Source organism: Haliaeetus albicilla, chromosome 5 (genome assembly GCF_947461875.1).
Source record: "Haliaeetus albicilla chromosome 5, bHalAlb1.1, whole genome shotgun sequence".
NCBI classification, from domain to species: Eukaryota; Metazoa; Chordata; class Aves; order Accipitriformes; family Accipitridae; genus Haliaeetus; species Haliaeetus albicilla.
The window spans coordinates 43,566,113-43,592,097 of NC_091487.1; the positions used below are offsets into that span (position 1 = coordinate 43,566,113).

At 58.8% G+C, this 25,985-nt stretch overlaps 2 protein-coding genes across 8 annotated transcripts in view; one reads left to right on the forward strand and one right to left on the reverse strand.

Moving 5' to 3' along the window:
• Window positions 1-10: 10 nt before the first annotated feature.
• On the reverse strand, window positions 11-6,593 carry PEX16 (peroxisomal biogenesis factor 16). The gene is made up of 11 exons (XM_069784480.1): window positions 6,323-6,593; window positions 6,112-6,147; window positions 5,756-5,832; window positions 4,345-4,478; window positions 3,933-4,039; window positions 3,365-3,445; window positions 2,759-2,911; window positions 2,322-2,394; window positions 1,908-2,027; window positions 1,634-1,698; window positions 11-532 (listed from the first exon to the last, which is right to left on the reverse strand). The coding sequence occupies exons 1-11, from the start codon at window positions 6,486-6,488 to the stop codon at window positions 474-476; spliced, it is 1,071 nt and encodes a 356-aa protein (XP_069640581.1). The 5' UTR covers window positions 6,489-6,593; the 3' UTR covers window positions 11-473.
• Window positions 6,573-25,985, forward strand: part of LARGE2 (LARGE xylosyl- and glucuronyltransferase 2) — a 24,375-nt gene continuing 4,962 nt past the window's right edge. For 2 of the 7 annotated variants that reach the window (XM_069784472.1, XM_069784479.1), the window contains exons 1-5: window positions 6,574-6,668; window positions 23,967-24,140; window positions 24,435-24,691; window positions 25,100-25,182; window positions 25,481-25,604. In XM_069784472.1, coding sequence (XP_069640573.1) covers window positions 24,041-24,140; window positions 24,435-24,691; window positions 25,100-25,182; window positions 25,481-25,604 — 564 coding nt within the window. In that variant the 5' untranslated portion in view covers window positions 6,574-6,668; window positions 23,967-24,040. Of the gene's footprint in view, window positions 6,669-11,980; window positions 12,142-14,511; window positions 14,929-23,966; window positions 24,141-24,434; window positions 24,692-25,099; window positions 25,183-25,480; window positions 25,605-25,985 lie in introns of those variants that run through there. The other 5 variants (XM_069784473.1, XM_069784478.1, XM_069784476.1 and 2 more) reach the window with 5 other exon arrangements.

Here is a 25,985-nt window from a genome sequence, read left to right on the forward strand (position 1 = left end):
TTTAGCTCAGTTCTTTCCATTCAGTCAGTTTATTTGACAGACAAGCCTGCTCCAAGCAGATTGGCCAGGCATGGCCAACACAAGCAGACTGCAGGTCAACCTCTGTGCCATGAGGTAGGAGACAATGGTCTCCAAAAACCACTACGCTGCCTGGCTTTACTATAGTGCAGCTGTACAAAAGGAGAAAAATCAAGTGCTTAAAAAAAGAGGTTGTCCCATCACCATCACTGCAGCCACAAAACAGTCCAGAGAAAGAGGTGGCCAGGGTCTCTCCACGTGTGTAGTGTCCATCATTCACAGCTAGATCTGTTAAAAAAGTTACATACAACCCCCTCCCCAGCCTGCAGAACAGGAGCTTCTCATTGATGGTTTAACTGAGAATTAGACATTATCAACATCCCTCCCCCAGCCTGTGTGCCCTCCTTAGAGATGTCCAGCCATGATCTTAGCAGAGAATAATCATCATCTTCTCATCAGCCCCAGTTATAGAAATAGATTTTCTGCCAAGCAGGCAAGTAATCCATCAGCGGCCCTGAAACAAGAGAACAGAGGGATCATGCACATAGAAATGCAAGAATTTGAAGCTGTATGTATACAGGGTATATCCCCCCTTCTCATTCTGATACCGACCAATCCCAAATCTCCAGTTATACAACTCTGATGTTCCCGAGAATAGAACAGTTACTTCTGCCAAGATGGAAGACAACTTTGGGATGTGGTGCCAGAGATTAGAGCAGGACCAAGCAGGGTGTGAAACATGGTCAGCATGGCCATGGTGTGGGACACCACTCCCTCAGAGCTGACATATCCAAGCTCCAGTGGGAAAGGGCATCTACAATGTGCAAGGGGAAAACCCGCATGCAGCGAGTCAGGAGGACACTGCTGTGGCACAGGGAAGACAACTCAGCAATAACAAGCAGGTGCAGACACAGAAGCAACTGCTGTGGAGTGAAAATGCTTATGTAGCACATGGCTTAATGCAGACTCCAAAGCCTCTCTGAAATTACTAACTGGAGGAAGTGGCTCCTGAGCTAGCCAGCTTTGTGACCTCCCCAAAGAAAGGACAATCCCATGATGCCAGGCTGATCTAATGCCACATCACTGCCACGAATCACTCCACAAAAAGGCTTCACATCAGCAGGGAAGAGGGGGAGGTGGAATTCTGGCCCATAATAAAGGGCTCCTCCGGTGAAGAAGACAGACCTGGTTCAGCCCTTTGATTTACCATCGGTTCCTGCCTGGGTCAATACCTCTAGGCACCTGTTTACCCCTCATGTCTGCACTGCAGACTGGGGATCAAGGAAAAGAGTTCAGAAACAGGGCTGCAAAGCAGGGCTCTGGTGCACCAGCTGAGGTGCAGAAAGGGAGCCCAGGAGAACAGGTCTAGGTGGCAGAGACTGAGCTCTGCAGCCGGGGAGGGCACATAGAGGTTTACCACTCTGGTTGAGCCAAGAAGCAATTCATGCTTTCTTGTCCCAGTTTAAAACAGGCATCACCACAGTGTGAACTGGTGCTAACCATTCTAGGGACATCCCAACTCCTTCCTCAGGTTGGAAACCAATTGAGAAACATTCTGCCCAACTCCCCTGATTTTTCTCCACCAAACAGAGATATGGCAGTGGGGCCCACTTACGTGTGACAAAGCCAATTCCAGGCACGTAATCAGCCAACAAGCGCAGGAGGAGGAGGATCCTGCCCCTAGGAAGGGAGAGAGTATGAACGAGTCCAGCGGGACACCTCCCGTCCCAGCTGTCGAATGCAAGAACAGCAACGGCAGCTGTTACACAAGTGCTCAGATTAACCTGGTCACAGGCACCCAGACCTCTTCAGATCTACTCACCCAGTTCCCTGACGCTATTTCTGTTAAAAGGGAATTTTTCAGCAAAAGCCCAGCAGGGGCCCCTTACTCTGAATATCGGTCATAGAAAGGAGATCTCAGCAGGTAGTACAGCAGTAGGATGGTTCGTCGCCTCAGCTCTGCTCGTTCTCGCCTGTTCAGGTCTTTCAGATCACTCAGCAAGCTCAGACTGGAAGAAGGACAGAGAGGTAACTCACGGCAACAGCAGCCAGCAGGGAAAAGAAAGCGCATTTCTAAATGCCCTCCGTTCTCAGCTCCTCGCAGGGTGGGCTGCACCAGCTCAGAACAGAGAGCACTGTAAGTGTTGCAGAAGATGCCTAAATGTGTCAATCTCCCAGCTAAAGACCATCCCCCGTGCGTATTTCTCTCGGTGGGGCCTGCCCAGGTTTGGGGAACAGGGGGAAGTGTGACACTTAGCCACCACCAACCTCAAGCACCCGCAAAGACTCTTCCTCAGACTGACCTCGAGATGTCCAGGACTGCTGAGAGGAGCCAGGGTTTCCATGATCTCTGGCCCCACACTCCTAAACTCAATACTAGGAACACACAGTCAAGGAACAGAAAGAACCAGAGATGGCTAACAAGAGGCACGCAGACAAGCGATCCCCTGGGTACCAGCAAAGCTCTGCCGAGTGCAGGAGAACACACTCTAAGTAAGTGCTGGGGGCGGGGGAGGGCCCAGGGAAGGGACTGGAGGACTTGCGTCCACAACTCCAGTGGCTGAGGCGAGCTCTCAAGGCGTAAGAGAAGAGAGGAGTCCAGAGGCCCCTGCCTAAGCAGAGCAGCAGCAGGGAGAGAGAAGCCTGGCATGGCACTGCCCTGCAACAGGGCCGAGCCCGCAGCACCCTCTGCCGGCACCCGGGCTGTGGTGTGAGTGCACACGCAGCCAGGGCAGGATACGGTGGAGCAGAGGGCGGGTAATGTAGAGGGATTCTGCGATGGTTTCTTGGAGACCCAGAGGGGTGGGAGGCTGGTTCATCTCCTCTGCTCTTCGGCTCTGTGACTCCTCCCTCTGCTGGGGAGACCCCCAGTGCCGGGACTGCAGGGATGGGGCTGAAACAAGCAGATTAGGTCACTAACACAAATAAAACCTTCCTACCACGCTTCCCGGCACCACCCCCCACTGCTGCTTTCTGCAGCGTGAAGGTGTGAAACGGGAAAGCTTGAAGAGCTGCTCACACAGCAACTGCTGTGGCTGACTAGCACCCTCAGGGCTTGCCTCCGGACGGGACAGAGCAGGGAGCGGTCCTTGTAAGGTCTGTGCTCCTCAAAGCATAACCACGCTGAAGGGTTGCCTCTGTCACACAGCTCACTTGGGAAAAATAAAATTTAAGTGCTAGCCTTGCAGCACGTGCCTGGATCCTCATGCTACCCCGGCACCCACAGCACCCAGTGACTGGCAAGATATGCCCCAACACAAGGTTCTGCTCTTTACTGCCCACAACCAGGTCATACATAAAGGGCACAGAGCAGAAACAGCTCAGACAAACAGGCTCAGCTACTTACTGCTCTGGAGAGAGCGCACAACACGGCTGGAACGCCTGCCAACATAGGTCTGATCTTTCCCTGAGGAGTTGTCTTCCATGTCTGCAGGAGAAAACAGCCACAGGGGTCAGGCTCCAAAGCAACACGCCTCACACGGGCTGGCAGCGCCCTTCCCTACACTCCCATCAGGAAGACCAGACTGAAAGTTTGATCTAGTGCAAACCAGACCATCCTGAAGGGGCTAACACTAAGCAGAGGGTGAAAAGGTAAATCTGCCTGGCATTGCTCAGGCCTAGGATCTCTTTGCTCACTGTCACACCAGGGGACACGCAGCTTGACTCACAGTTCAGCCAACGGTTCCAGGCTTAGACTCCTCCACCCCCTCCTTCCAGACCATAGGACAATCCTGCCACTAAGCTAACTCGTGCTCTGCAGAGGGTGGGAAGTTCAACACAGCTCAGCTTCGTGTACTGAAGCCTTACAGTTCCCTGTGCTGCCCAAGCCACTGCTCTGATGAGTGATTCCTAACAGGACAAGACATGTAGCCCAGCAAGGTGGCAAGCCAACGATGACAGCACCGTGGGCTCACCTTGGGGGTGGAGAGGCTGCTGCTGCTCCCTGTTCAGCGGCACAATGGGAGGAGATGTCTGGATGCCAGCTTTGTACCACAGCAGGAGCAGAAGACGAAGGATGGCTCTGTGAGCAGACACATGGAAGCTTTCAATACCAGGCTACGGAGCTGGGTTCCTGTTGCACTGGAAAGGTGGCTTCCACAGAAGAGGGAAAACCTCAGGTCTGCTCAGGGCAACTGGCAAGGCGAGAGGGGTAAGCGTCCCCTTCTGTGGCACAGTATTCAGCACACCGCGGGGCTCCAAATTCCCCCAGCCTCTGGGACTAGCAGCTCAGTCCTGCTTAGGCTTTTTCCTGGGGTACTGCCGAGTGCCCTCCAGATCCCCTTTCCGAGCGCACACTGCCCCTTCCCCTCCGCTCGCGGCACTTACTTAGCCAGCTGGATGAGGACAATGATGGTCCACCGGCCCATCTCCCCCCACACCCTGGCTGTCCCCATCTCTGCAAAGACCTCCACGCATTCTAGCACACTGAGCCAGGTCAGCAGCTTCTGCTGCGGCAGCGACTGCAAAACACAGAGGGGAGGAGGGGGAGAGGATGGAGGTTCTGTTTGGGAGTTAAACGGGGCAGAAGCACAGCCCAGTCTGGTGGGACCCTCAGAAATAAGCACTGGATGGCCTTGGAAGTCACAGCCCCAGAAACAAAAAGTGGTGCCTCCGCTGCAGCCAGAGTCTACGCACAAGCCTGCTTCTCCACCTCCAAGCAGGGGCAGACCGAGACATCACAGTATCACACAGAGCTGCTACCCCAGAAACAGGTAGAATACCACAGCTGTATCTTGGATTGCCTTCTACCCCAACTGACACAGCAGGACAGTCTCCCAGATTGTGGCACTGTGCCTGAACTCCATGTCAAAACTCTCTCCTCCTTGTCCCAGAGTCAGCATACACAACAAACCTCCTCCCTGGTTAAAGCTGATGAGGGAATACACTTGCAGTATAGGGAAGGGGACCCAGAGTCCACAGTCACACCAGACCAAATGCCTGCTGAATACAGCATCAGTCTAGATTCCAGGCATGAACCCCAAGACAGTGGGTGCTCCTCCAGCCTGGGCCCCTGCTCCCCATGCAGGAACTTGCTGGTGCTGTCAACCACAGGATTTAACCCGTTGAAAAGCATCCATAAAGACAATACAGGTGAAATTCACTTCAGCCTTTAACAACCAGGGAAGCAAGTCTTCCACATTTCTGTTTGTTACACACCTGACACTCCAGCCGGAGAGCTGCCTACACCCAAACCCACACAGCGGGGGCAGGCTTGCAACAGAAGAGGCCTGTCCGGAAAAAAAACGCCCTCCTCCTCCTCATTCCCCAAAGGGCCTAACAAGCGCTGGGAGCCAGCCTGGGGCTCTTGCAAGAGAGACACAGAAACAAGGTGCTTACGTTTGTTTTGCTCAATAGCGTATGCAAAGGAAGAGTCTGAGGAAATGGAATCGGCACTTCAGTACTCCAGAGCCACTGCTCTGGAAACAGCAATGGTTATTCAGCAACACCTTTCCCTAACTCAAGTTCCAAACTTCTCAAAAACCCAGTGGAGCTCCTGGTGCAAGTCAGGGCCTGATTTTTGTAGTCCAGGGAGTGCTCCAGCCACTCCTCCAAGCCAGAAGCTACAGGGCAGGGCTGCTGTTTACCTGCCTTCAGAGGTTGCGTCTGGCCTCTACATACCTCACAGCAAAGAGAGGCCACAGCAAAGACCTGTTAGTTTCTACAGACACTCCCTGAAAGCTTCTGCAAAGAAGAAAGCACGTGTTCCAAATCCTCCTCCCACACACTCCAACCTTACCACAGGCAGGCTCTGCTGCAGCTCTTTTCGGAGAATCCAGTCATTTAAGAGCACTAGGAGGTTGGAAGCAGAGTACACTAGAAAAGGAGGAGAAGAACACCGCAGTTACGGAACACAAAGAAAGCAAACCAAACCTGGACAGCTGCCTCTTCCCCCAGGAGGGAATGAGGGAAGAAGGGCAGCAAGACACGCAGATTCCTCCCACGGGCTGCTGGAGGATGCAGCCAGGCGTGAAGAAAACAAGGGGTCCGGGGAATGGCCCCACGCACCCCCGCGCAAAGCCACAACCACCAGCCCTTCAGCCGGCGGGTGCCAGGCTGCCGCGGCAACCCCCCGGCTCCCCGCTGCCCACCTACCCAGCTCCGACAGTGCGTGGGAGTCCGAGAAGCGACCTGCGAAGGGAAGAGAGCAGCTACCAGCCGGAGCCCAGCGCGGGGGGAAACCCCCGCTCCCCGCTGTGCCCCAGCCCTCCGCACCACCACCCCCACCCCCCCACGGAGCGGGGCCCAGGTCCAGGCCCAGGCCCCGGCGGGAGGGACGAGGGCCCGGCCGTCCCCCCTCCCTCACCTGGCAGCAGGTAGGAAAGGCCCCGCACGGTGCCTTCCAGCTGGGCCGTGGCGGCCGGGTGCCGCCTCACGTACTCCTGGTAGCGTTGGCACAACAGGCGCAGCCGCGCCACCGGGCCGCCGCCAGCAACAACCGGGACCGGAGCCTGGGCTGCCGCCGCCGCCATGGCTCCCACAGCCGCGCGCTTCCGGGGATGGCCACCGCGCCTGCGCGCCCCGCCCAGCCCAGCCCAGCCGAGCGGAGCGGGCCAGGCGCAGCAACCGAGCGCCGAGCGGCCGATGGGCGGCGGCGGCGGCGGGGCGGGGGTTTAAAGGACCGGGAGCGGCGGCCAGCGGCGGCCGGGCAGGTACGGGGCGGGCTGGGGGAACGGGGGCTGTCACCGGCTTCTGTGACGGCCGAGGGGAGCCTGTGTGGGGCTGGGGTCCCGGCCTGTGTGCGGGGGGGGCCCGTGGGTGTCCCGAGGGGGGACGTGGTTGCCGCAGGGTGAGGAGCCCGGTTACGGGTCAGGGTTTTTTTGGGGGGGGGGGGGCTCCGGGAGGGAGGAACGTTCTTCGGGCACTGCAGCGGGGCGGGGGGGGTCGGCCCACGCGTGGATCTGGCGCTCCGTGGGCCTGGGAGCGGCGGCGTGGCGAGTGCTGGCTGCCCCCGCCCCCCCCCCCCCGGGCGTGGAACTGACACGGGGTTGCTCGGGGGAGCTACTGGGTCTGATGGTGGCACCGGTAAAAAGTTCCCGGGGGGGGGTGGGGGGCTGCCAGTCTCGTGTTCGTCTTGGATCGTGCGTGGCAGTGTCCGTCCCTGCCCCGGGATCGGGGGGGGAAACACGGAGAGGGGAAGGGAGATGGTGAGGTGCTGTCAGTGCTTCCCGGAGCCCACTCGGGACCTGCCCCGGGCCACGGCCACGCTCTGGTCTTTCCTTACTGAAGCGCTAAACCCAGCTTTACAGGCGAAAGGCGTGGGACCCGGCTGGCCGCCGCCTGTTGCAAGAAGAGGGGCTTCCAACCTGCGTTCGGCCCCGCAGACCCTTCCGCCCTGCCCGGCCGAGGGGTCCCAGGCCGCAGGGGCTGCTGCGTCCCGGCCCTCCGCACGCCTCGAGGTGCGAAGACCGGCCACGGCGCGAAGATCGGCCACGGGTGCACGCGTGGCTGTGGCCGCCCGCCTCCCCGCCGAACCTTGTGCATGGGCGAGGAGGGGGTTTCGTGGCCTCTCGAGGGTCCCCCGAGCGCAGACGGAGCTCTGCCGAGCTGCCCCTCCTTCCTCCTGTCCGGTTACCTCCACACAATGGACGCAGTGTGTGCCTGCGGCTTTCCTCTGCAAGAATTACAGTTGCATGGGCAGGCACTTTATCCTTTCTGATCTATCCTCTTCTCCCCCCCCCTTCCCCTGAGGGTTTGTTTTCCAGCAGGCTGAGTTTAAAAAGGGCACGAGATACTGCTGGCAAACAGTCTGGCGCTAAGCAAACCTTTTTAGTCAGAATCACATGGATTAGACCCAGCTTGCCATTCACACGTGGGGTTACCTGTGAGCTCCTCCGAATTTCACCGTGGTCGAGCCGCTAGGCTAAGTACCAAGGCTGGCGAGAGAGCACCTGAAGCCCATGACAGAGGTGCGGAGCACAGCTTGCTGGGGGTAGGTGTGCGCTGCCGGTGACACTAGGGGCACATCCAGTGCAGACTGCCGGAGCTGCTGTCCTTCAAGGAGAAGCTCTGTCTCTGCCAGACAGCAATCTGAGAGCTGGCTGCCTAGGAGACTGCCAGAGACACCTTGTCTTCAGCCGGAGGTGAAGCTTGATGCACAAAGTCCTTGGGCTACTCCGAACAGCACAGCTAGATAGTGCGGTTCGTCCCTGAGCGAGAAGCTTTTTGGCAGATGCTTCCTCTTCATCCTTTGCCCCCAGCCTCCCTCTTACCCGCTGTCTGTCCTGTCCCCCTTGCTGTTCATCTCCCTCCTGCAGTGAGGGAGTTTGGAGGACGGTTGGAGTAGCATCACGCTGCCTTTTTATGGTAAATATGCTACAAGGGAGCTCTGCAGGAGAGGTGGCTTCTCAGAGCAGCAGCGAGCCCGTCGGACTGGGCAAGACTTAAATCTCCTTGGCTTATGGTGCCCACTGGGGGGGGTGGGTAGGAGGTGAAAGGCTGGGTTGAGGGGCTAGTTATTCTCTCGGCTGCACCCGGAAAGATCTCTGAGCAGCTCCTTTCTTAGCACTTACTGTCAGTCTGGGTGCCGAGGGCTCGTGCTTACCAGAAATCCACTGGCTGTAACTGAGGCCAAATGGCTCTGATGCTCTGACGGTGAGAGGTGCAGGCTCAGCACTAATGGTAGGAAAAGAAGCAAACCAAAAAAAGCAAACGCTCTGCCAGCCCATCAGTGGGTACAGTGCTGAAGTCCGACTTGCATGGCTGCCAGCGTCTTGCTCTTTGCTCAGATCTGCGAGACCACACCATTTCTGGAGCACTGCCGTGGGTCTGAGGCAGCTCATCCCAAGTAAGCCTTGCTCAAAATATACCTTGCAAGGTGCTGGGGTAGGTGAGGGTGTGTTCTTACAGCGTCAGCTAATACATGTCCAGGGAGTATTTTAGTCCCTGACACATGAGCCCTGCCTAGAATGGAAGGCCTGATTCACTCATGGTATCTCACTGGAGGCCAGCACCTTTCAGGATTGTTCCAAATCCCTGTCCAAATGAGGAGACAAGGGCAATGAGGCACACGAGGCTCCGAGCATGGCATTGCTGGTGGTGGCAGCTTGTACCTCTGATCTCCGACAGCTCTCCTGGGGCCTGGAACAGCAGCGGCTGGCAGGGGACGTTGGTGGTGTAGTCCTTGAGTTCCTGAAGTGCTGCTGACAGGTCTGCCGCTTGAAGCGGTAGTCTGAGGGGAAGGGAAACCCAGGTCAAACAAGCTTAAAGGGCCTTTTACTGCCTGTTTTGACTTGGAGGCATTTTGTTGCTGTTCTCTGTCAGGGTGCCCCTGCCCTTCTCAGCTTAGCTGAGACTTGGCATCTCAGGAGAGAGACTCTTTTTGGTTTCCCAGGAGGAACAACATGTCTGGCAATGTGTGCAGAGCCCTGCTGTGAGACGGTGACCGCCTCCCACCTCCAGATGCCTTTTCCAGAAAGCCATTTAGAGCCCCAGGCTGTTGCTTGGATAACTCCCTTCCCTGATTCATTAGCAGCGTGCAGTCTCTCCTGTAATATCCCAAATCTGCCTGAGCTAAAGGCTGAGCGGGAGAGGCCATATCTTTTAATAGCCATGTGATGCAGTTGGAAAAAACTTCTGGACATGCAGTTCTCTGGTGGCCTGACTTAATGGAAACACTCCAAGGGAGAGAGAGATGGAGCTGGGCCCCGAGGGAGAGGGTGCTGTGGGGCGAGGGGGGGGGCAACTGCTTGTGGTTTCTGATCTGCCTTTCCCCCAGCCGCACCCTAGCTCCCCCGAGCCCACCTGGAGAAGGCGGCAGACCTGGAGATCGGTCCCACCACGCGGCGGGTCTCGTCCCGTAGGTCCCGTGCGCGGTGCGGTGTGAATAACTGCTGGTGGCTGGCTTGCAGCCGGTGGACGTGGGTCCACCTTGGAGATGAGGCTCTTGCCGTGTGGGCACGGGGAGCCTGCTTTCCCGGTGACGCTGGTGGCCGTGCTGTGGCAGATCCCACTGGGCAGCGCTGCTGTGTGTGGCAGGCACGTGCCTGGCTCTACCCACTCAGTGTTAGCTCTGCTGAAGGTGCCTTTGCTTTTCCAGCTCTTTGCTATTGAAACTACTCGGTCTTGCTGCTGGCAGCTTCTGCTTCCTATCCCAGGTGGGTGCCAGGGGCTTGGCTCTTACCTGCTTGTTGTGGTTTAAGCCCAGCCGGCAACTAAGCACCAAGCAGCTGCTTGCTCACTCCCCCCCCCCCCATGGGATGGGGAGGAGAATTGGAAAAAAAGTAAAACTCGTGGGTTGAGATAAGAACAGTTTAATAATTGAAATAAAATTATTATTATTAAAACTGTAATGAAAAGGAAGATAACAAAAAGAGAAATAAAACCCAAGAAAAACAAGTGATGCACAACGCAATTGCTCACCACTCGCTGACTGATACCCAGACAGTCCCTGAGCAGCAATCGGCCCATCCCGGCCAAGTCTCCCAGTTTATATACTGAGCAAGATGTTCTATGGTATGGAATATCCCTTTGGCTAGTTCGGGTCAGCTGTCCTGGCCATGCTCCCTCCCAGCTTCTTGTGCACCTGCATGCTGGCAGAGCCTGGGAAACTGAAAAATCCTTGACTTAGGATAAGCACTACTTAGCAACAACTAAAACATCAGCGTGTTATCAACATTATTCTCATACTAATTCCAAAATACAGCACTGTACCAGCTACTAGGAAGAAAATTAACTCTGTCCCAGCCAAAACCAGGACACTGTTGAACTGCTCCCTGGAAATGCAGGGCTCTAGTAGCACCAGAGGGAGGGTTGTGACTGCAGAAGGAATGTGTGCCAGGCGGATTTGGCAGCTTAGTTCATATCCTGTTCCCCCTGCTCCAGAAGTATCCGTCTTCGAGGTTCCCCCCTTAGACTTATTCTGTCTGAGGTGCAAGCTGACAGTTCAGGACCCTCGTTGGGATGATGTTGCCTCCCGTGTTTCATATTGTGCTGTGCCAGGCTGGCCTGGGGTTTGCTGTGGCTAGAGGGGTGTAACGGGGCTGGTGCCCAGCACACTGCACACTTACTTCTCTGTTTGGGGATCTAAAACGGGTGGGACAGACCAGAAAGATGGTTTTGGTAGGTTTTACCTGCTTTGAAGGTCCTGTTCCACCGGCATCTCGGAGCAATGATGTGTGGATAGAGGGGCTTTAAATCAAAACTCCCAATTCCTCTCTGATACCTTTGCCCCGACTTATTGGCATGGCTCTGTGCATCTGGTTTGGACTTTCTCCTGATAAGGAGGGGCTAATCCCTGTAGCCTCCTGGGAGAAGGGCTCATCCGTTCCAGCCTGCAATTGTGGGGTTGTGGGTTCCCAACTCCATGGGAGCTGGAGGAAAAGAGTGCGCTGGCAAGATCCCAGCAGAGGAGGAGGCTGCTCCACTCTCTGCAATGCAAGTTGCGTGTTGGTTTTTGCCTGACTTCTATCTCCTCTGCCTCTATCCCTTCTGTCTCCCTGTTGTGCATCTATCTGGATAGACTCTTTTGGAGTCCCCTCCTGGGACTGCCCAGGGTATGTCGCAGAGGCTCAGGTTACTGGACTTGATAATTAATCCCTTCATTGCCTCACAAGCTAAACGCTTGCTGCTGCTATCATGTTTGGGAGGGGGCCAGGGAACTTGCATCCCTCCCCTAGCTCCTCGTCCTGCTGAAGAGTCGGTCTTAGGACTCACGTGTGTTGCGATGGAGCACGGCGGCTGTGGCTTTGCCAGCACTTCTGGGGACACGTGTACAGTCCTACTTGCGTGGGTGGGGAACGTGCTACAGGACAGTGCAGCCATCTGGGACTAGGAACATGCGTGCAGATATTCTCCCATGGGCTGTCTGGGTGACACCGAGTTGTCCTTTGTAACAGACTGGAGGAGAGGGACAGGACCTAGGTGGTGGGTGCTGCTGATCCATGACACTCTTGGCTGTGCAGGGTCCTGTCCCCAGAGCTCTCTTACGCAGTAGCTCTTGACATGACTGTCTGTTGGGTTTCAGGTGACGGCAAGCTCCAAAACCCTCACGTACAGCTGAGATGTGTTATCTGCCCTTCAAGTTGAGAATCCCTGGTTAAAGGGTGGTCCTCGCCACCACCACCAGGCCCTGCCACCTTCTCCAGTTGTTCCCAGGTACCCCTGCAACATTGGCAGCCTGCGAAAGTTAGTTATCTTGCTTGTTAAGGAGACGGTTTACACGTGCTCGTTCCCTTCCTGTCTTGGTGCTTCTGTACCCAAATTGGTAAACTGGGGATAATTGCATGGCAGAAGGTCTTGGCTCTGTGGGTTTCCTCTCTACTGGGCATGGGGGTATTTGGGACCTGTGGGGACATTCTGGCGACGACACTGGCACTTGTAAGCCCCCGTGGCCCACTTCTCTGGAGGGAAAGACCAGATTCCCCGCATGAATCCTTGGAACAAAGTGTGGTCCCATCTCCATGGCTGTTTCAGTTGAACTCCCCTTGGATGTGCGTGTCTGGATCCGTCTCCTCAAACACTACTACGGTCTATTGCTTGTTTGTAGCATAGTGGGCAGTCGGTGACTGGGACCTGGACTGAGGAGCTGGAACAGGCTCCCCGGGCCAGGGGAAACGGGAAGACCCTCTTCTGAAGGCTGGGAGCTTGTGCTGGCGTTGTTCTGCCCTAGCAGCTTCTTTTCCCTCTGTCCCTTACACCAAGTGTTTCTGTGGGGCCACTGTTCTCAGTGGCCACCTCTCTCTCCTCTACCCCTCATTAGTGCAGGGCTTGGCATGCCAGCAGGAGGGAGCCTCGGCGTGTCTGCGCCTTGATCGGATTTGTCAAGGCTCCTTCCCTTTTCTTCCTGTTCATTGAGGGCTGAAACAAAGCAAACAGAAGAGAGGAATTCCAAAGAATAGGAGCGAGGGAAGAAAGAGAGGCTGGAGTGACAGGCTGCCCCTGCACACACGCACCCCCCTACACCCCACCACCCCCCGCCTCGGTCTGGTGGGGCAGAGCTGGAGGCAGAAGCGTTTTGGGAGGCGAGACCCTTCCCTGGCACTCCTGTTCCCAGCTCAGCCACCTTGCCCCCCGTGCTGTGGGGCCGTGACGTGCTGCAGCCCCGAGAGCTCCCGTCCCCAACGCTCGGGTAATTCCCCCGGCGAGGCTGTCCCCGCTGCGTGCCGAAGTTCCAGGAACGAGGAAGCCATTATTTGAACTGCTGTGTTTGTTGTGGGCTGCGGTAAAAGGTTTCCCTCTTAACCTGTGCCAGGAAAGTTTCCCCTTCCAAAGGAGCCCGGCGCGGAGCTGAACGGCCTGCCTGGGTGCCAGGGCAGCAAGGCACTGGCCGGTCCCCAGCCTGGAGCCAGATAAGAGCTTGAACGAGGCCCTTCTGTGCAGACAGGTCTGTGGAGACAAACACAGTCCGGAGCTTGTGTTGTTTCCCAGGAGGCAGGGGACTCTGGAGGGAGTCGTGGCCGGCCAGGCGAGGCTGATGGAGCCCCTCGCTCCCTCCTCTGCCATCCCCAAGCCATCGCGTGGGTTCCCCTTCATCCTGCCCTCAGCCCCGCTGCGGACTGGATCAGGGGAGGCAACAGGGTGCTCAGCAGCCCCGGCATAAAGCACTTGAGGTGAAATACATCCCTACCAGTGACCGCTGCCTTGCATTTAAGCCCCAAGGAACAGCCTTTAAGCCACAGCCTCTGTTTCCTTTCCTTCTTCCTCCTTGTTCTCCGCCTTCTGGCAATCTCTGCACTCTGTGGTTTAATTAGAGAGCGGAGTAAAGTGCTTAGACTCCAAAATGTGCAGATTAGGGGGTTGCTAATCCTCTTCCTCAACGGGTACTCACATCCTGCCCAGTCTGTTATCGAGCTTCTGTCCCCGGCATGGAAACTCAGCCAAACTCGAGACCTCTACCTCTCCTCTTGCTTACTGCGCAGAGGAAGGGCGAGGGGTGACAAGGAAGGCTGTGGGGGAGGCGGGAAGGGAGCGGTGGGCTTCCGAAATTCTCAAGGTGGGTTTGTAGTCCGCGCTGGCTGTCTTTGCTTCTTGTGCCCTGGCTGGTTTTGGTGCTCCAGGAGCAATAAAGCAAGGATTCGGTGTTGTGGTTTGGGTTTTTTTGAGTGCCGTCTTCCTGTTCTGACAAAAAAAAAACTTTGTCAGAGGAAGCAACTGCTTCCCTGTATGTGCGCGTGCATGTGTGTTCACGTGTCGGGTGATTCAGCTCAGGTCTTGTGCTTTCCCTGCGCGTACACACCTCTCCCCGTGTTCCCAACTGCCTCTCCCGCGCTTAATTCCCAGCGTATGCCCAAGTGAGCCGTGCTGCAGCACTGCCGACAGCGCGGGGCTCCCCGCTGAGAGCGGGAGGCTGGTGCCTGGCAGTGCTGCGGGAGGCTGGTCGTATCCTCATCTGTGGAGGCTGAGAACCCTTTACAGGACATATGCTGTCAGTGTGAAGGGGAAGGCGGAGTATTTGCTGTTCCAGATGGAGGCACCAGCAGGGAAGAGGGAGTAGGGAGGGTGAGCGTAGTGGGAAGGATATGGCTCTTCCTGGGGGTAGAAGGGGAACGTGACCCTGATGGTCACAGGATGGGCTGAGCTCTTCTGCCTCTGTCCCACTCCTGGGGCGGGCTGGGCACTGCACAGAGGTTGCTGTGGATTACAGAAGACATGAGCTTTTGTCCTGAGCCACTCATCTGCTGCTTGGTTGATTTGAGCTATGCTGTTTCTTCCCTGCCTTTGTCCTTCGGTGTGTGAGCTCAGGGTTTAGCTCAGCAGTGTGAGAAGCCCTAGGGATGGGAACACAAGGAGCAGCGGGAGGGGAGGAGTGCTGGGAATGGTCAGTAAGGAGTTTGGGTGTTGAGAGCATTCTCTTTTCCACCGGCTGGCTTTGGGAACCACCTCATCTCTGGGATCCACTTCCCCTCCCTTTTTGCCCCCATCAGTCGCTACCTCATTTCCAGTTTGCAGAGTGCCCCACATGCGCTTTCACAGGTAAGTTTGCAGTCTTTTAGCCCAGCCAGCAGCTCTTCCTCCACAGTGTTGTCAGAGCCTATTTGCAATGTGCAAGCCTCTCTGTAGCTCAGGTACCACTTCAGGTCTTACAAAATGCCCAGGGCACCCTGAGTGGATGGCACTGTTGCTGCTTGGGTTTTTTAGAGCCTGCCCTGAGCCATCCTGGTTTGCTATTTATAGTTCAGTTGTTCCATTCCTCTGTGGACGAGCTCTGCTTTCAGTCTTGCTTGGGCACTGAGGGCACCAGTGCCAGGAATAGCTCTGGGCGAGGAAGACGTGGGAGCGGCTGCTTGAGCACAGCTCCCAGTTTGGGCCAGTCCCTGGTGGAAGAGGCACCAGGCTGCATCTGTGAGCTCGGGCTCTTGGTGAGCGTCAGCTGCTTTTCACGCAGGGGAAGTGAAGGGATTGCCTTTCCTTGTCAGATGCCCTGCGTGCGTGCCTGGCTCCTCCGTGCTGCCGAGGCTGCCGGAGTAGAGTTCGGCACTGTGAGAGATGCCGCCTGGAAGAGTTGCTCCAGTGCCAGGTACTGGCGGGACTAGTGAGGGATCTTGTTGTGATGTGCTTGCACCGTGGAGGGCAGTTTGCACGGGAAGCCCTTGCACGTCCTTCAAGCAGTGGCTGTGACCTCTTGGTTGTGTATCCTGAACTGCTGCCCACCAGAGTGGGTGGATGCCTTTTTCGGTGGGGCACCTGCCATCGCTTGCACAGGGTCCTGCTTTCCTTCCCCCAGGATTGCTTGCTGGCCTTGAGGGAGCTCAAGCTGAGGTCTGAAGGGAGCCTGCAGCGCAGAAAACACCAAAACCCTCCTTAGCGCTGCTGCTTAGGCAGAGCTGCTCCGGCCCTTGGGCTCACGATGCTCGCAGCTTGTCTGGAGAGCGGAGCTGAACAAATAATTAATTGCCTGATTTAGTGCCCAAAATGAAAAGCTGGAGGAAAAAACCCAACACAGCCGAGTTTGAGAGACCCTTTATCTTTTCTTTTAAATGTAATGCAGCTCAATTGCAAACAAAACAATGCAAAAGGAGACTTTTTGCTTGGAAAACAAAGTATTTTGTTCTCGTCGAAAACTTGTCGTGAAGTAGCAAAAAGCTCTGAGCTCTCTGGAAACTGCAGTTTTCAATCAATAACTATTCAGCCAAAAACACTTACCCAGCTCTGCCGGTGACAATGCACGGCAGGCACCTGAGGGCCTGGCTCACGGCCATGCCCCTGGCACCTTCCCAGAGGTGGTGGGAAGGATGGTGTCATGCCTCTTGTGGACTTTTCCAGGCAGAGTGCCTGTCTGGGGTTGTTGGAGTCCCTTTGCCTCCTTTTTTTTGTTGTAATTAACCTAATTAATTTTGCATGAGGTGATGGAGACTCTACAAGCATGTGTAGGGGTTAGGTCTGGTCAGATGCGCTGGGATGTGGTCCCCCTCGTCCCGCCAGGACACCGCTCCTGGTGCAGGTTGTTCAAGAGCGTTTCGAGGGAGCAGGGAGATTTCTTTTTTTTGGCAGGGAGGAAATCTCCTGTCATTCCCTACCGGTGGGCACTGCTAGCTGGAAACTTAAGCCGTCAGTAGCTCACAGGGTGAAATTCCCACTCCTTTGCTTTATGGGGCGTGACGCCTGCCGGGTGCTCCAGCTGCACTGATGGCAGAGCTGGAGCTGGCAGAGGGCTTGCTGCAGGCTGCCTTGGATAGCAGCGGGAGCTCCCGGCTGCTGACCCTGCTCAGCTCTGACCCCAGTAACTGGTGTCTGCTACGAGCCCGCTGCAGTGGAAGCATCAGGAAATGGCAGGGGTGAACAGGTATTGATGCCCGGAGCACGTCCGGAGACCGGGACACGGTGAACCTAATGGATTCAGAGCTGGCCATTAGCTGCAGCGCAGGCGTCAGCAAAAATGCAGATATTAGAAACCTAATCCCGGCAGAGGGAAGGGAGCTGGAGATCAGCCCAAATGCTGCTCCTCTTCTGTTTCAAGAGGCAGGCGGGGTCCTCCTGCCCCTTGTAGTGCTCCTGCACGGTGCCCAGGCTCGGTCCCTCCTGTGCCTAGCTGTGCTGGCCTGGGGGACACGTGGAAGAGATTTGATCCAGGACTCTGCAGCCTCTGTGTTAGTGTCAGAGCAGCTGTCCTGAGTCAGGCTTATGCTCCAGCAGGCCCAGAAAAAGGCCAGTCAGTGTTGATACTTCACCTGCCGAGCATCCTCCTGGCATCAAACAATTTGTAGTCCAGGGAGGTAAAGCTGGAAGCAGTGTGTTGAACAGGTATCATCTCCTCCGTGAGCTTGTCAGGGGTCTCGGCAGCACGTTGGCGGGGTCTCGCAGGGGGAGGAGGCACTGGGGTCACCTCCAGGTGCCAGGTTGGAGCGGGGCTGGTGTACCCCACCAGGCTGTGCGGGAAACGGGGTCGGTGGGAAAATCATGATCGGCGTGGATGTGCAGGGTGCTCCCTCGCCCTGAGCCGGGCACTGCGGGCACAGGGCTGGCTGAGCACTGGGGGAAGGTAGTCTGCTCCAGAGCCATGCTGGAGGATTGGACAGCCCTCGGGTGAGGGGGCTTCCCGCTGGCAGGGAGCGACTTGGTTCCTGAGAGGTGATCCTTACTTCTAGCCCGGGGTGAGACCCAGCCAGTGGTGTTGGCACGGCTGGGTGGGTGTCCCGGGCAGCGTGTCCGGTGTGCTGCAGCTCTGCTTTAGGGTCTGTCCTGCTGGTCCCCTGCTGCAGTGAGGGACAAATGCAGCACGTGCAGAGGAGTGCAAGCCAGCACCCTGCTTTCTGCTGCCCTGGTGTTCCCACAGACGCGGTTAAAGGCTATTGCCGGCTGGATCCTTCCAGCTTCTTATTCTGCAAAGGTCACGCTGAAAAGCCATCTCCTCTTCTCTGAAAGAAGCCTAGCACTTAGGGAGCGAGTTGCTAGCTGGGTGGCCCCCCCTTGCCTTGCCTGAGAGCTGTGGCAAAATGCAGGTGCCCAACTTGCAAGCATTGCAGGATGTCTGGTAGATGTAAGCCTCCTACGCAACACTTACACGCTCTGCTGTGGCACCGGGCTTCCCACGTGTGCCCTGCGCAGCCCTCTCTCCAGCTGGGGCAAATGAATCCGGTGCCCGGTTGCAGACAGGGAGACCGGCTGCAGGGCCGCTCTGCAAAAGCGGACCGTGTCTAGCAGGGCCTCGTGATTGGAGTCCCGGCCAAGAGGAGTTGCTCCCTGATGCATTCCTGGGGTTTCAGGCATGGAGAGGTAAGCAGCGAGGCGTGTTCCCGTGTCAGACCCAGCCTGAACTTGCTTGTTTCCTCTGGAAACAGGGAGACTGCCTGGTGACGAAAGTCCCTGCTTCAGCCAAGCTCTGAGCTTCAACTAACACCCTTCAGAGACTGTTAGCTCCTCGTCCCCAAGTGCTAGGCTTCTTTCAGAGAAGAGGAGATGGCTTTTCAGCGTGACCTTTGCAGAATAAAAAGCAGAACTCTTAGAGCAGCAGAATTGTGTGTGCTGATAAGCTTATGGGCCTGAGGAGAGCTTGATGCATGAGGATGAGCCATAACTGAGGCACAGCTGACTGCTGTCCCAGGAAGATCTTCACCTTTCTGGGATTTTCTCTGCAGCTCGGTGGTGTTGGGGGCAGTGGGGAGATGGGGACGCTTTCTTCTTGTACACCTCATGTGCCGGTATCTAACTCTGTGGCTGCTGCTCGATCCCATCTTAAGCATATGGGGGCTGTTTTGCCCCAGGTTGCTCTTTCCAGGGAAATAAGAAGGTGAAATTCTCACTTAAGTTTCGCTTATCATAAGACTGGGGAGGGAGGGTCGGCATGGTAATCCGGAGCATGGGGTTTTAATCCTGCTCTCCTCGCCGAATTCCATTCCGCCTCTGTAAATTCCTGCAGCTGCCCTGCTCCGCACTGCCTGTGTGGTATCTGTCAGCTGGTGCAGCCCTCCTCAAGTGGCAGCACGAGGAGGGGGACAGGGAGGTGACCCCGAATTGTAAGGCACTTTTGTCAGGTGGGTGCTGCAGTACGTGCTTTAAAGGTGACCTGCTGAACGAGGAACCAGCCTGTCCCCTCCCATCTCTTTGTAAGAACAAAAGAGATGGTCCCCAGTTGCCTCTCTTCCAAGTGCGGTGCCTTTTCTCAGTTGCAGGTCTTGCTGCGCGGCTCTCGCCGTGGCTGTCAGGCCCTTTCTCACCTCCTGCGAGCCCGGGAAGCTGCCGTATCGTGCTCCTGCTGAAGCAGTCTGAGCAGGACAGCTAAACTGTTGCTGCTCTCCCAGCTCCCAAAGTGAGACCTGGGAGATGGATTTCCAGTTTCTGTCGCCTATGGCTAGGTGAGACAACAGGCAGCGTGGCTCTGCAACATCACTCCTCTCCTGGCTGCCCTGCAGCTCTTCACTGGGAACAGCCCGGCCACCTTTTCACTTCTAACGCCTGGGGGGACACAGTGGGGGAGCAGCAAGGCTGCGGCTGTCCCTGTGCCCCTCAGGGCTGCTGTCCTGTGGCCTGCAGACACTCTCGCTGTGCCTCAGCATCCCCTCTGCAGGTGCACATTAGCTCTAGGAGAGACAACAGGCTAAGATGCCCACCCTGCCACGGTGCTGTGGGAAAACCGGGCTGCTCCCCTCCTCTGCTTGTGGGGCTGGGGGAAACGTGCCGATGCGATGGGAAAGCTCCCACTGCCAGCTCTCCCTAAACATTAACTGCTCACCTGATAGTCACCGAGCCAGCGAGAGCGAAGGCCAGTTGGGCTGAGCCGTGCTCCTACAAAAAGAGGGAATCCTGGAGGAGTGGGGTGCCTGCACGTGAGCAGCTCTGGGGGGGGACCTGGGCCAAGCGAGGTGGGTGCACCATCCCGGGAGCGAGGGCTGGCTCTGCATGGAGGGGTGGCCGGCAGGCAGGCAGCCAGCCTTGGGCTCCTGCCCACACTTCAGAGGTTGCTGTGAGCGTGCCCCTGGTGTTTGTGCAGCTGCCCGGCTCTGCTGGCTCGACACTCCCTGTCCCCTGGCTATCGCCCTGTCCTCGCTGGAGGCACGGGTGGCCGGGCATGAGGCGAGAGAGACCGGGGTCCTGCCTGCCCCTTCCCCGGTGTCTGCCGTCAGCCTCTCCCAGCAAGAGAGGGGACCCGGGTGCCTCTTTCTGTCCCGTTTGCCACGTCCCCCGATCCCTGCCAAAGCAGGAGCCGCGCTGCTCCCAGGGAGGACGTTGGGGAGGGAGGGTAACCTGCTGCGAACAGCATTTCTGCCCCGCACCCTCGCGCTGGGATCGGAAACCAGCAGTATTGGGAAACCTCTCGTCTTACTGCTGGCTGCGCTTGTCTGGCGCGAGCAAGGAGACTGAGGAGGGAGGGTGGAGAAGCCGAGGGCCATGGCTGCAAGGATGGGCAGAGCCGGTACGCTTGCGTGCCGTGCCGCGGCTGCTGGTACCCGCTGTGCCCCTTGCCTGGGAGCCGCTTCCAGCCTTGCCCTCCACGTGCCGTTGCCTTTAACATTTTCATGGGGGAGGAGAGGCCACGTAGCTGCCTTCCCGCTTGCCATCTCCTTCCCGCTGCCATAAACGTCCTAAAACGTCTCTCCTCGCCTGTGTTCCCCAGCAGCCTACCTGCTCCTGCCCCGGCTGGTGTGGGCCTGGCTGGGTCTCGCTGGGCTCTCGCTTGCGGGAGCGAGCGAGATAGGGAGGCCAGGAAAAGCGTGCGGAGAGGCGGCGGCGGTCAGTTGGAACAGGAGGGGCTTTCCTCCCCTGGAGCAGTGCTGTGGGCAGGAGGCTTCCAGAGGTCTGGGCTTGTCCCAGGAGCGTGGGTAAGCCCTGCGCGGCTGCTCAGGGGTAGATACCACGGGGCAGAGTCCCCGGGGCTGAGCTCCATGTGGCCCTTGGGACAGGCAAGGGAGCAAAGGGAGGGCTCCGGCTCTGGGGAGCCGCTGGCTCAGAGGGGCAGCCCAGGGGTTTCGTCTCCGTGCCGGGGCTGGGCAGGGCAGAAGAACGCAGCTGAGCGACTGCCTGTTGTAAGCGGGGCTCTGCAAGGGCAAGCGAGAGCTGCCTGAGCCGGAGGTGAACGCGTCTCCCAGGGCAGTGATTTCAGGGCTGCCTGGGTGGAGGAGACCCAGCCTGCCCCTGCCCTGGGGCTGGGGGGGCTGCCTTGGCAGGAGCCGCTCTCTCTTTGCCAGGCAGGCCGGGGCTTGCTGCCGCAGCTCGCCTTTGGGTTACGGGGTGGGGGGGGTGGGGGGCAATTTACTTTTCATCTAAATTGCTAGGCAGGCAGTTTGCATCCTAATCCCTCTGCCTGCTGCCGGTGGCGGCCTCCTCCCACCACACCCTGCCTTCTCCAGGCATCTTCCAGCAAGGCTCCCTCCAAGACCAAGGCAGGCAGGAGGGCAGGGGGGGCTCCTCCTTTCCCTCCGGCCCGGGCAGGAGCTTGCTGCCTTTCCCCAGCCCTGGGGGCCAGGTGTAGGGGTGGGGGGTGAACTGCAGGTACAGCCCGTCTCCGCATAGTTTGCATTCCCAACTCCGGCCTCCCGCTCCTGCTGCTGCCGTCCTGCTCGTTCCCAGTGCGCTGGGCAGGTTTGGGGGACGCTACGCCCTTCGGGGAGCCCCTCTCTCCACGGCTAGTGGGGCTGGAGCAAGCCTGGGCAACCGGGGGGGCAGCTCTTCTTTCCTTTTCAAGCCTACGGTTGGTGTTTGCACCCTGTCCAGGTGAGGGGCTAGCGCTCAGACGGCAGCTGATACTTCTTCTCTCTGGGGAGCAAGGACTGCACCCCACTCTCGCCCTACTTGCATCCCGGGCTGTCCGTGCAGCCCCTCTCTGCCAGATGAAGGGAGACGGGGTGGCCTCTGCTGCCTTCCAAAGCCCCCCCCGAGTCTCTCTCTGTGGGTGGACGAAGCTTCCCGCACCTGCCCCGGGGAAGGAGGAGGTGGGTGCTGGGTAGGGGGTAAATAATCCCTACGCTTCCCTTAGCAAAAGAGGGATAATTGAGGCCTGGGAGCAGGAAGGGGGCTGGAGGGAGGGCTGATTCCTCCCGACTTACTTTGGGCAACTCCGTGCCCCTCGCGCTGGGGGCTCTTGAGTGGAAAGCGAATTTAATCTGTTTTGTTTGTTCTTTCTTCCTCAGAAAGGGGGGCCAGCGCGGGGCGTGCTGGGGGGGAGCTTGGGTTTGAGAGCGGGGAGGAGGGGGGAGAAGTGTCAGATCTGAAAGGGAGGAGTAAAGGGAGGACGACGGGGAACGGCAGACACGGGAGGGAGCAGCAGTGGTGGGCTGCCAGCTGGCTGGGAAGGCGCCGGGGAAGGAGGAGAAGGGGAAAGGCAGGTAAGGACATTGCTTTCTGGGGAGCAGGTGAGCGGCCAGGTGAGGGGGGGTGTGTGGATGGAGCCCTTGGGTGCCTCCAGGAGGGTCTTTGGCAACTGGCCCGCTGCTGGTCCCGTCCCGTCCCCGCAAATCGCCATAACGTGCTCCCGTGCAGGCTGGGGACAAAGTGCTGTTCCCGCAGTGAGACCTCCCCGGAGGGGCCACAGGGGCAAGCGGGAAGCAGGAGGGGTGCTGCTGTGTGCCGCCTCCTTCTCTCTCCCCTTCGTTCGTGCTAAAGTCCCTTTCGTGTCCCTTGGCTCGCCAGACTGCTCGGCGCTGGCTGACCTCCCTCGTCTCGCCTCACCCCCGTTTCTCATGTCGTGAGCACAACAAAAAGTTTGGGGGATGCCCAGACCAGGCGGGAGGGGTGGAATTGGGCTTGTGGGACAGGAGACAGGCTGGCAGCAGCGGGCAAAGACCTCGCCGGGTCCAGCACAGCTTATGGCCGTGGCAAGGAGAAGGGGTGCCTGGGCCTGGTGCGCTCCACGCCTCGGCTCCCTCTTCCCCGCCGTGGCCGCGCTTGGCGAGCGGAAAAAAAGCAGGGCAAAAGCAGGGCAACGCCGGGCCCCTGCTTGCGGGGTGCTGGCGTTGACCCCTCGTCCGCCAGGAAAAGGGGTGCAGCGCTCGGGTGCCGAGCCTGCTGCCGCGGGGGCTTGGCTGCATCCCCCAGTGGGTTAGGGTGGCCGTGCTCCCTTGGGCTGGCCTTGCCCCAACCCTTGCAAAACCCCAGCCTGTTGCTGCGTATCCCTCGATCCCGGCGAGCTTGCCAGCAGTTGCTGCAGCGGGCAGGCGTTTGCACCCTGGCCCCAGGGGCTGCTCGGGGTGATGTCCTCCCCTGTTCAGAGCCCCCAAGCGCTTGCGGGGCCCCATAAGGCATCTGCACATCAATGGGTTCCAGGGGCGGTGTGTGTGCAGGGGGGAGCAGACCCTAATCCGGCCCATTCATCCCTCGGGCAGCTTTTGTTGAGCCTCCAGATGTTGCAGCCGAGGGCAGGGGCTCAATCTTGAGCTGCAGCAAGGCAGGCAGGCAGGGGTGCGATGCCGGGCAGAGGTTGGTGTTCTCTTGCTTTGTGGGGTCTTTGTCCGCCCCCCCCCGGGCACCTGGCTTTTTGGGAGCTCGGGGCAGGGCTCTCTGGAGAAGGGGCCTTTTGCCCCCACGTCAGGCGTGGGTGCAGGAGCAAGGTTCCCCCGGCACCCCCCCTGATTGAGCCAGCAGTGCGTGGGGAAGTGAGTTTCACCGAAGCGTTTGGGATTTTTTTTTTTTTTTTCCCACCAAACTTTGTCGGCCTCCGGAGGCGGTGGGGAAGGGACCCACGCTCCCTCTCAAGGGCAGGCTCCATTAACCAGCCCTTCACCAGCCACCCGGCTCAGGGAGGACCTCTCCGGCACAGCCTCTCTCCTCCCCTGGGAGCCCTTCGCCAGTGGGGTGGCAAGGGGCAAGGAACAGAGCTGGAGTGAAGTCGCTCGGCAGGCTCCTTCCCGGGCTAAGGGGGGGTCCAGGTGCCCCAGCACGGACTGGGAGGGTGCTGGCTGGGAGAGGCTGTCGCTGGAGAGGTGAAGGGTGTCCGTCTCACCGCTGCGCTCGCCCCGGGCAGTGTCCTGGAGGGCGCGGGAGATGGAGGACGTCGTGCCTGGGGGGGTGTGGAGGCACCCCAGGTGTGGGCTGTGGGGCTGCTGGTGATCCCACTCTCTCTGCTCCCCTGCCCCTCGCAGGCTCTAGGATGCTGGGGCCAGCCAGGCTCGGGCTGCCCACCTGATCCTCGCCGCCCGCGTCCCGCCGGCACACCATGTTGCGCTCCTGGCGCGTGAAGCTGAAGCTGCTGCTCGCCACGGTGACCCTGGCCGTCCTCCTCTCCTGGCTCTACCTCTTCGTGGGCAGCCTCGAATGTGAGTGGGTCCTCCTTGGATCGAGGGACGGTCCACCGCAGAGGGTGGGCAAGGGGAGGCCGCGGCCTTGGAGCGGGTGCTCTGCGGCCGTGCAAGTTGCTGCGGGTGTATCGGAGCTCTGCGTTTCCCGGGGCATCCCCGGAGATCGGAGCAGCGGAGCCGTGACGTTGGCTGGGCACGCGTGGGGTACGCCGGGACCTCCCGGTTGCGCCTCTGCCCCACCAGCCACATGGGTCGCTGCCGGCCGAGCTCTGCCTCGCCGTGCCCGTGGCATCCCCCGTGTCTCTCCCGCAGACGGCCGCTTCCTCCTCCTGCCGCCCTGCCTGGGCGAGCAGCCGAGCCGGGACGTGGAGCGGGAAGCGCTGGCTTCGCGGGTGCGCAGGGTGGAGGAGGAGAACCAGCAGCTTCGCCTGCAGCTCAGCCAGGTGCAGGCGGAAGGCAGTGACGGCAACCCGCAGTGGGGGACCTCCGCCGAGGATGGGGAACCCCCCGGGGGCGAGAGGAGCAACCGCACGGCCTGCCCCAAGCAGCGGACGGTGCACAAGTGTGAGGTGGGTGACGGCACCGGCGCGGTGGGTAGGGGATGTCGAATGGGAGGCCGGGACCCTGGCTGAGCGTGGATGTCCGTGCGGCCCGCCTGGCGCTGCTCACCCCATGTTCTGGCTGTGCTGGGGCCTCATCTGGCCTCTCTGTGGTGCTGAACGGGCCACAGCCAGTGGGTGAGAGTGCCTTGCTTCTCCAGAGAGGGAGGTCAGACAGGAGGAGTGCCGGCCGGACTCCTGGTCCCCACTTCTGAGCCAGGGGACTCCCACCTCTGTCTGGGTCTCCTTCCCCAGGGGAAGGGCTGGGTTATGGAGCCTCTCCCTGTAGCACAGCCCCAGGGAGCTGCTGACAGGGTCCTGGGGGGGTGTGTGTGTGTGTGTCCAGTCTCAAAAAAAGCACCATTTGTCTCTGGGCAGCTCCTGCACGTTGCGATTGTGTGCGCCGGGCACAACGCGAGCCGGGATGTGGTCACCCTGGTGAAATCCATCCTCTTCCACAGGTAATGGGGAGGTGCTGTGCCAGAGGCCCGCTGGTTTGGGGTTCCCAGATCAGCTGCTGCAGGCTGCAGGGGGGGCAGTGCTGCGGGAGAGGGCCTCTAGGGCCTCTCTCTGCCCCCCGCTCCATGCCACTGCTGAGGCTTAGAGGGCCAGAGGGGAGTTTGTTTCCCCCAGGCAGCTGGTTTGTCTCCATCTGCCCCCTCGGCTGGCATCTGTCCCCCGGCAGGGGTGGGAGGGATGGGGACCATGTTCTTTTCCTCCCACCGTGATGCTGAGTGCTGCTGCACTTGCCCTTGGCAGGAAAAATCCCCTCCACTTTCACTTCATCACGGACTCAGTGGCCCACCAGATCCTCCAGACGCTCTTCCAGTCCTGGATGGTGCCCTCCGTCCACGTCAGCTTCTACAACGCCGATGACTTGAAGGCAGGCGCTTGCCCCCCCTTTGCCCTGTCCCAACCCAGTGCTCAGAGGGCTGAGGGAAGCAACAGAGAGGGGCGAGCGGGAGGGGGTTTAGTAACTCTTCTCCTGCTGGTCTGTCGCTCACCTGCTCCCCTTTCTGGACTCGTTTGCTGGTCCAGCTGAGAAGAGGGGCACAGGGTTGGTGCTGGAGGGATGGGGAGGCCCCTTGGGCTAGTGCTGCCTCTGGAGCAGAGCTGGGTCACCCACCGAGCACTGAAACGCTGGGGTTCTGGTGGCTGGAGGAAAAGCCAGGCCAGGGTGAGAGCAAAAGAGAAGGTGATGCAGCCAGCGAGCACCCGAAGGGTCTGGGGAGAGATGTGTGGCTGCCGGCGGTGCAGCTGGAGA

What these genes read in the sequence shown, in the direction of transcription:
- PEX16 (XM_069784480.1), bottom strand. Translation starts at nt 6,488, where the DNA reads ATGGCGGCGGCGGCAGCCCAGGCTCCGGTCCCGGTTGTTGCTGGCGGC. An exon ending in CCACGCACTGTCGGAGCTGG is followed by an intron (nt 5,833 to 6,111) that starts GTAGGTGGGCAG and finishes CTCCTTTTCTAG; the next exon opens with TGTACTCTGCTTCCAACCTC. An exon ending in TGGAATTGGCTTTGTCACAC is followed by an intron (nt 533 to 1,633) that starts GTAAGTGGGCCC and finishes CTCTTGTTTCAG; the next exon opens with GGCCGCTGATGGATTACTTG.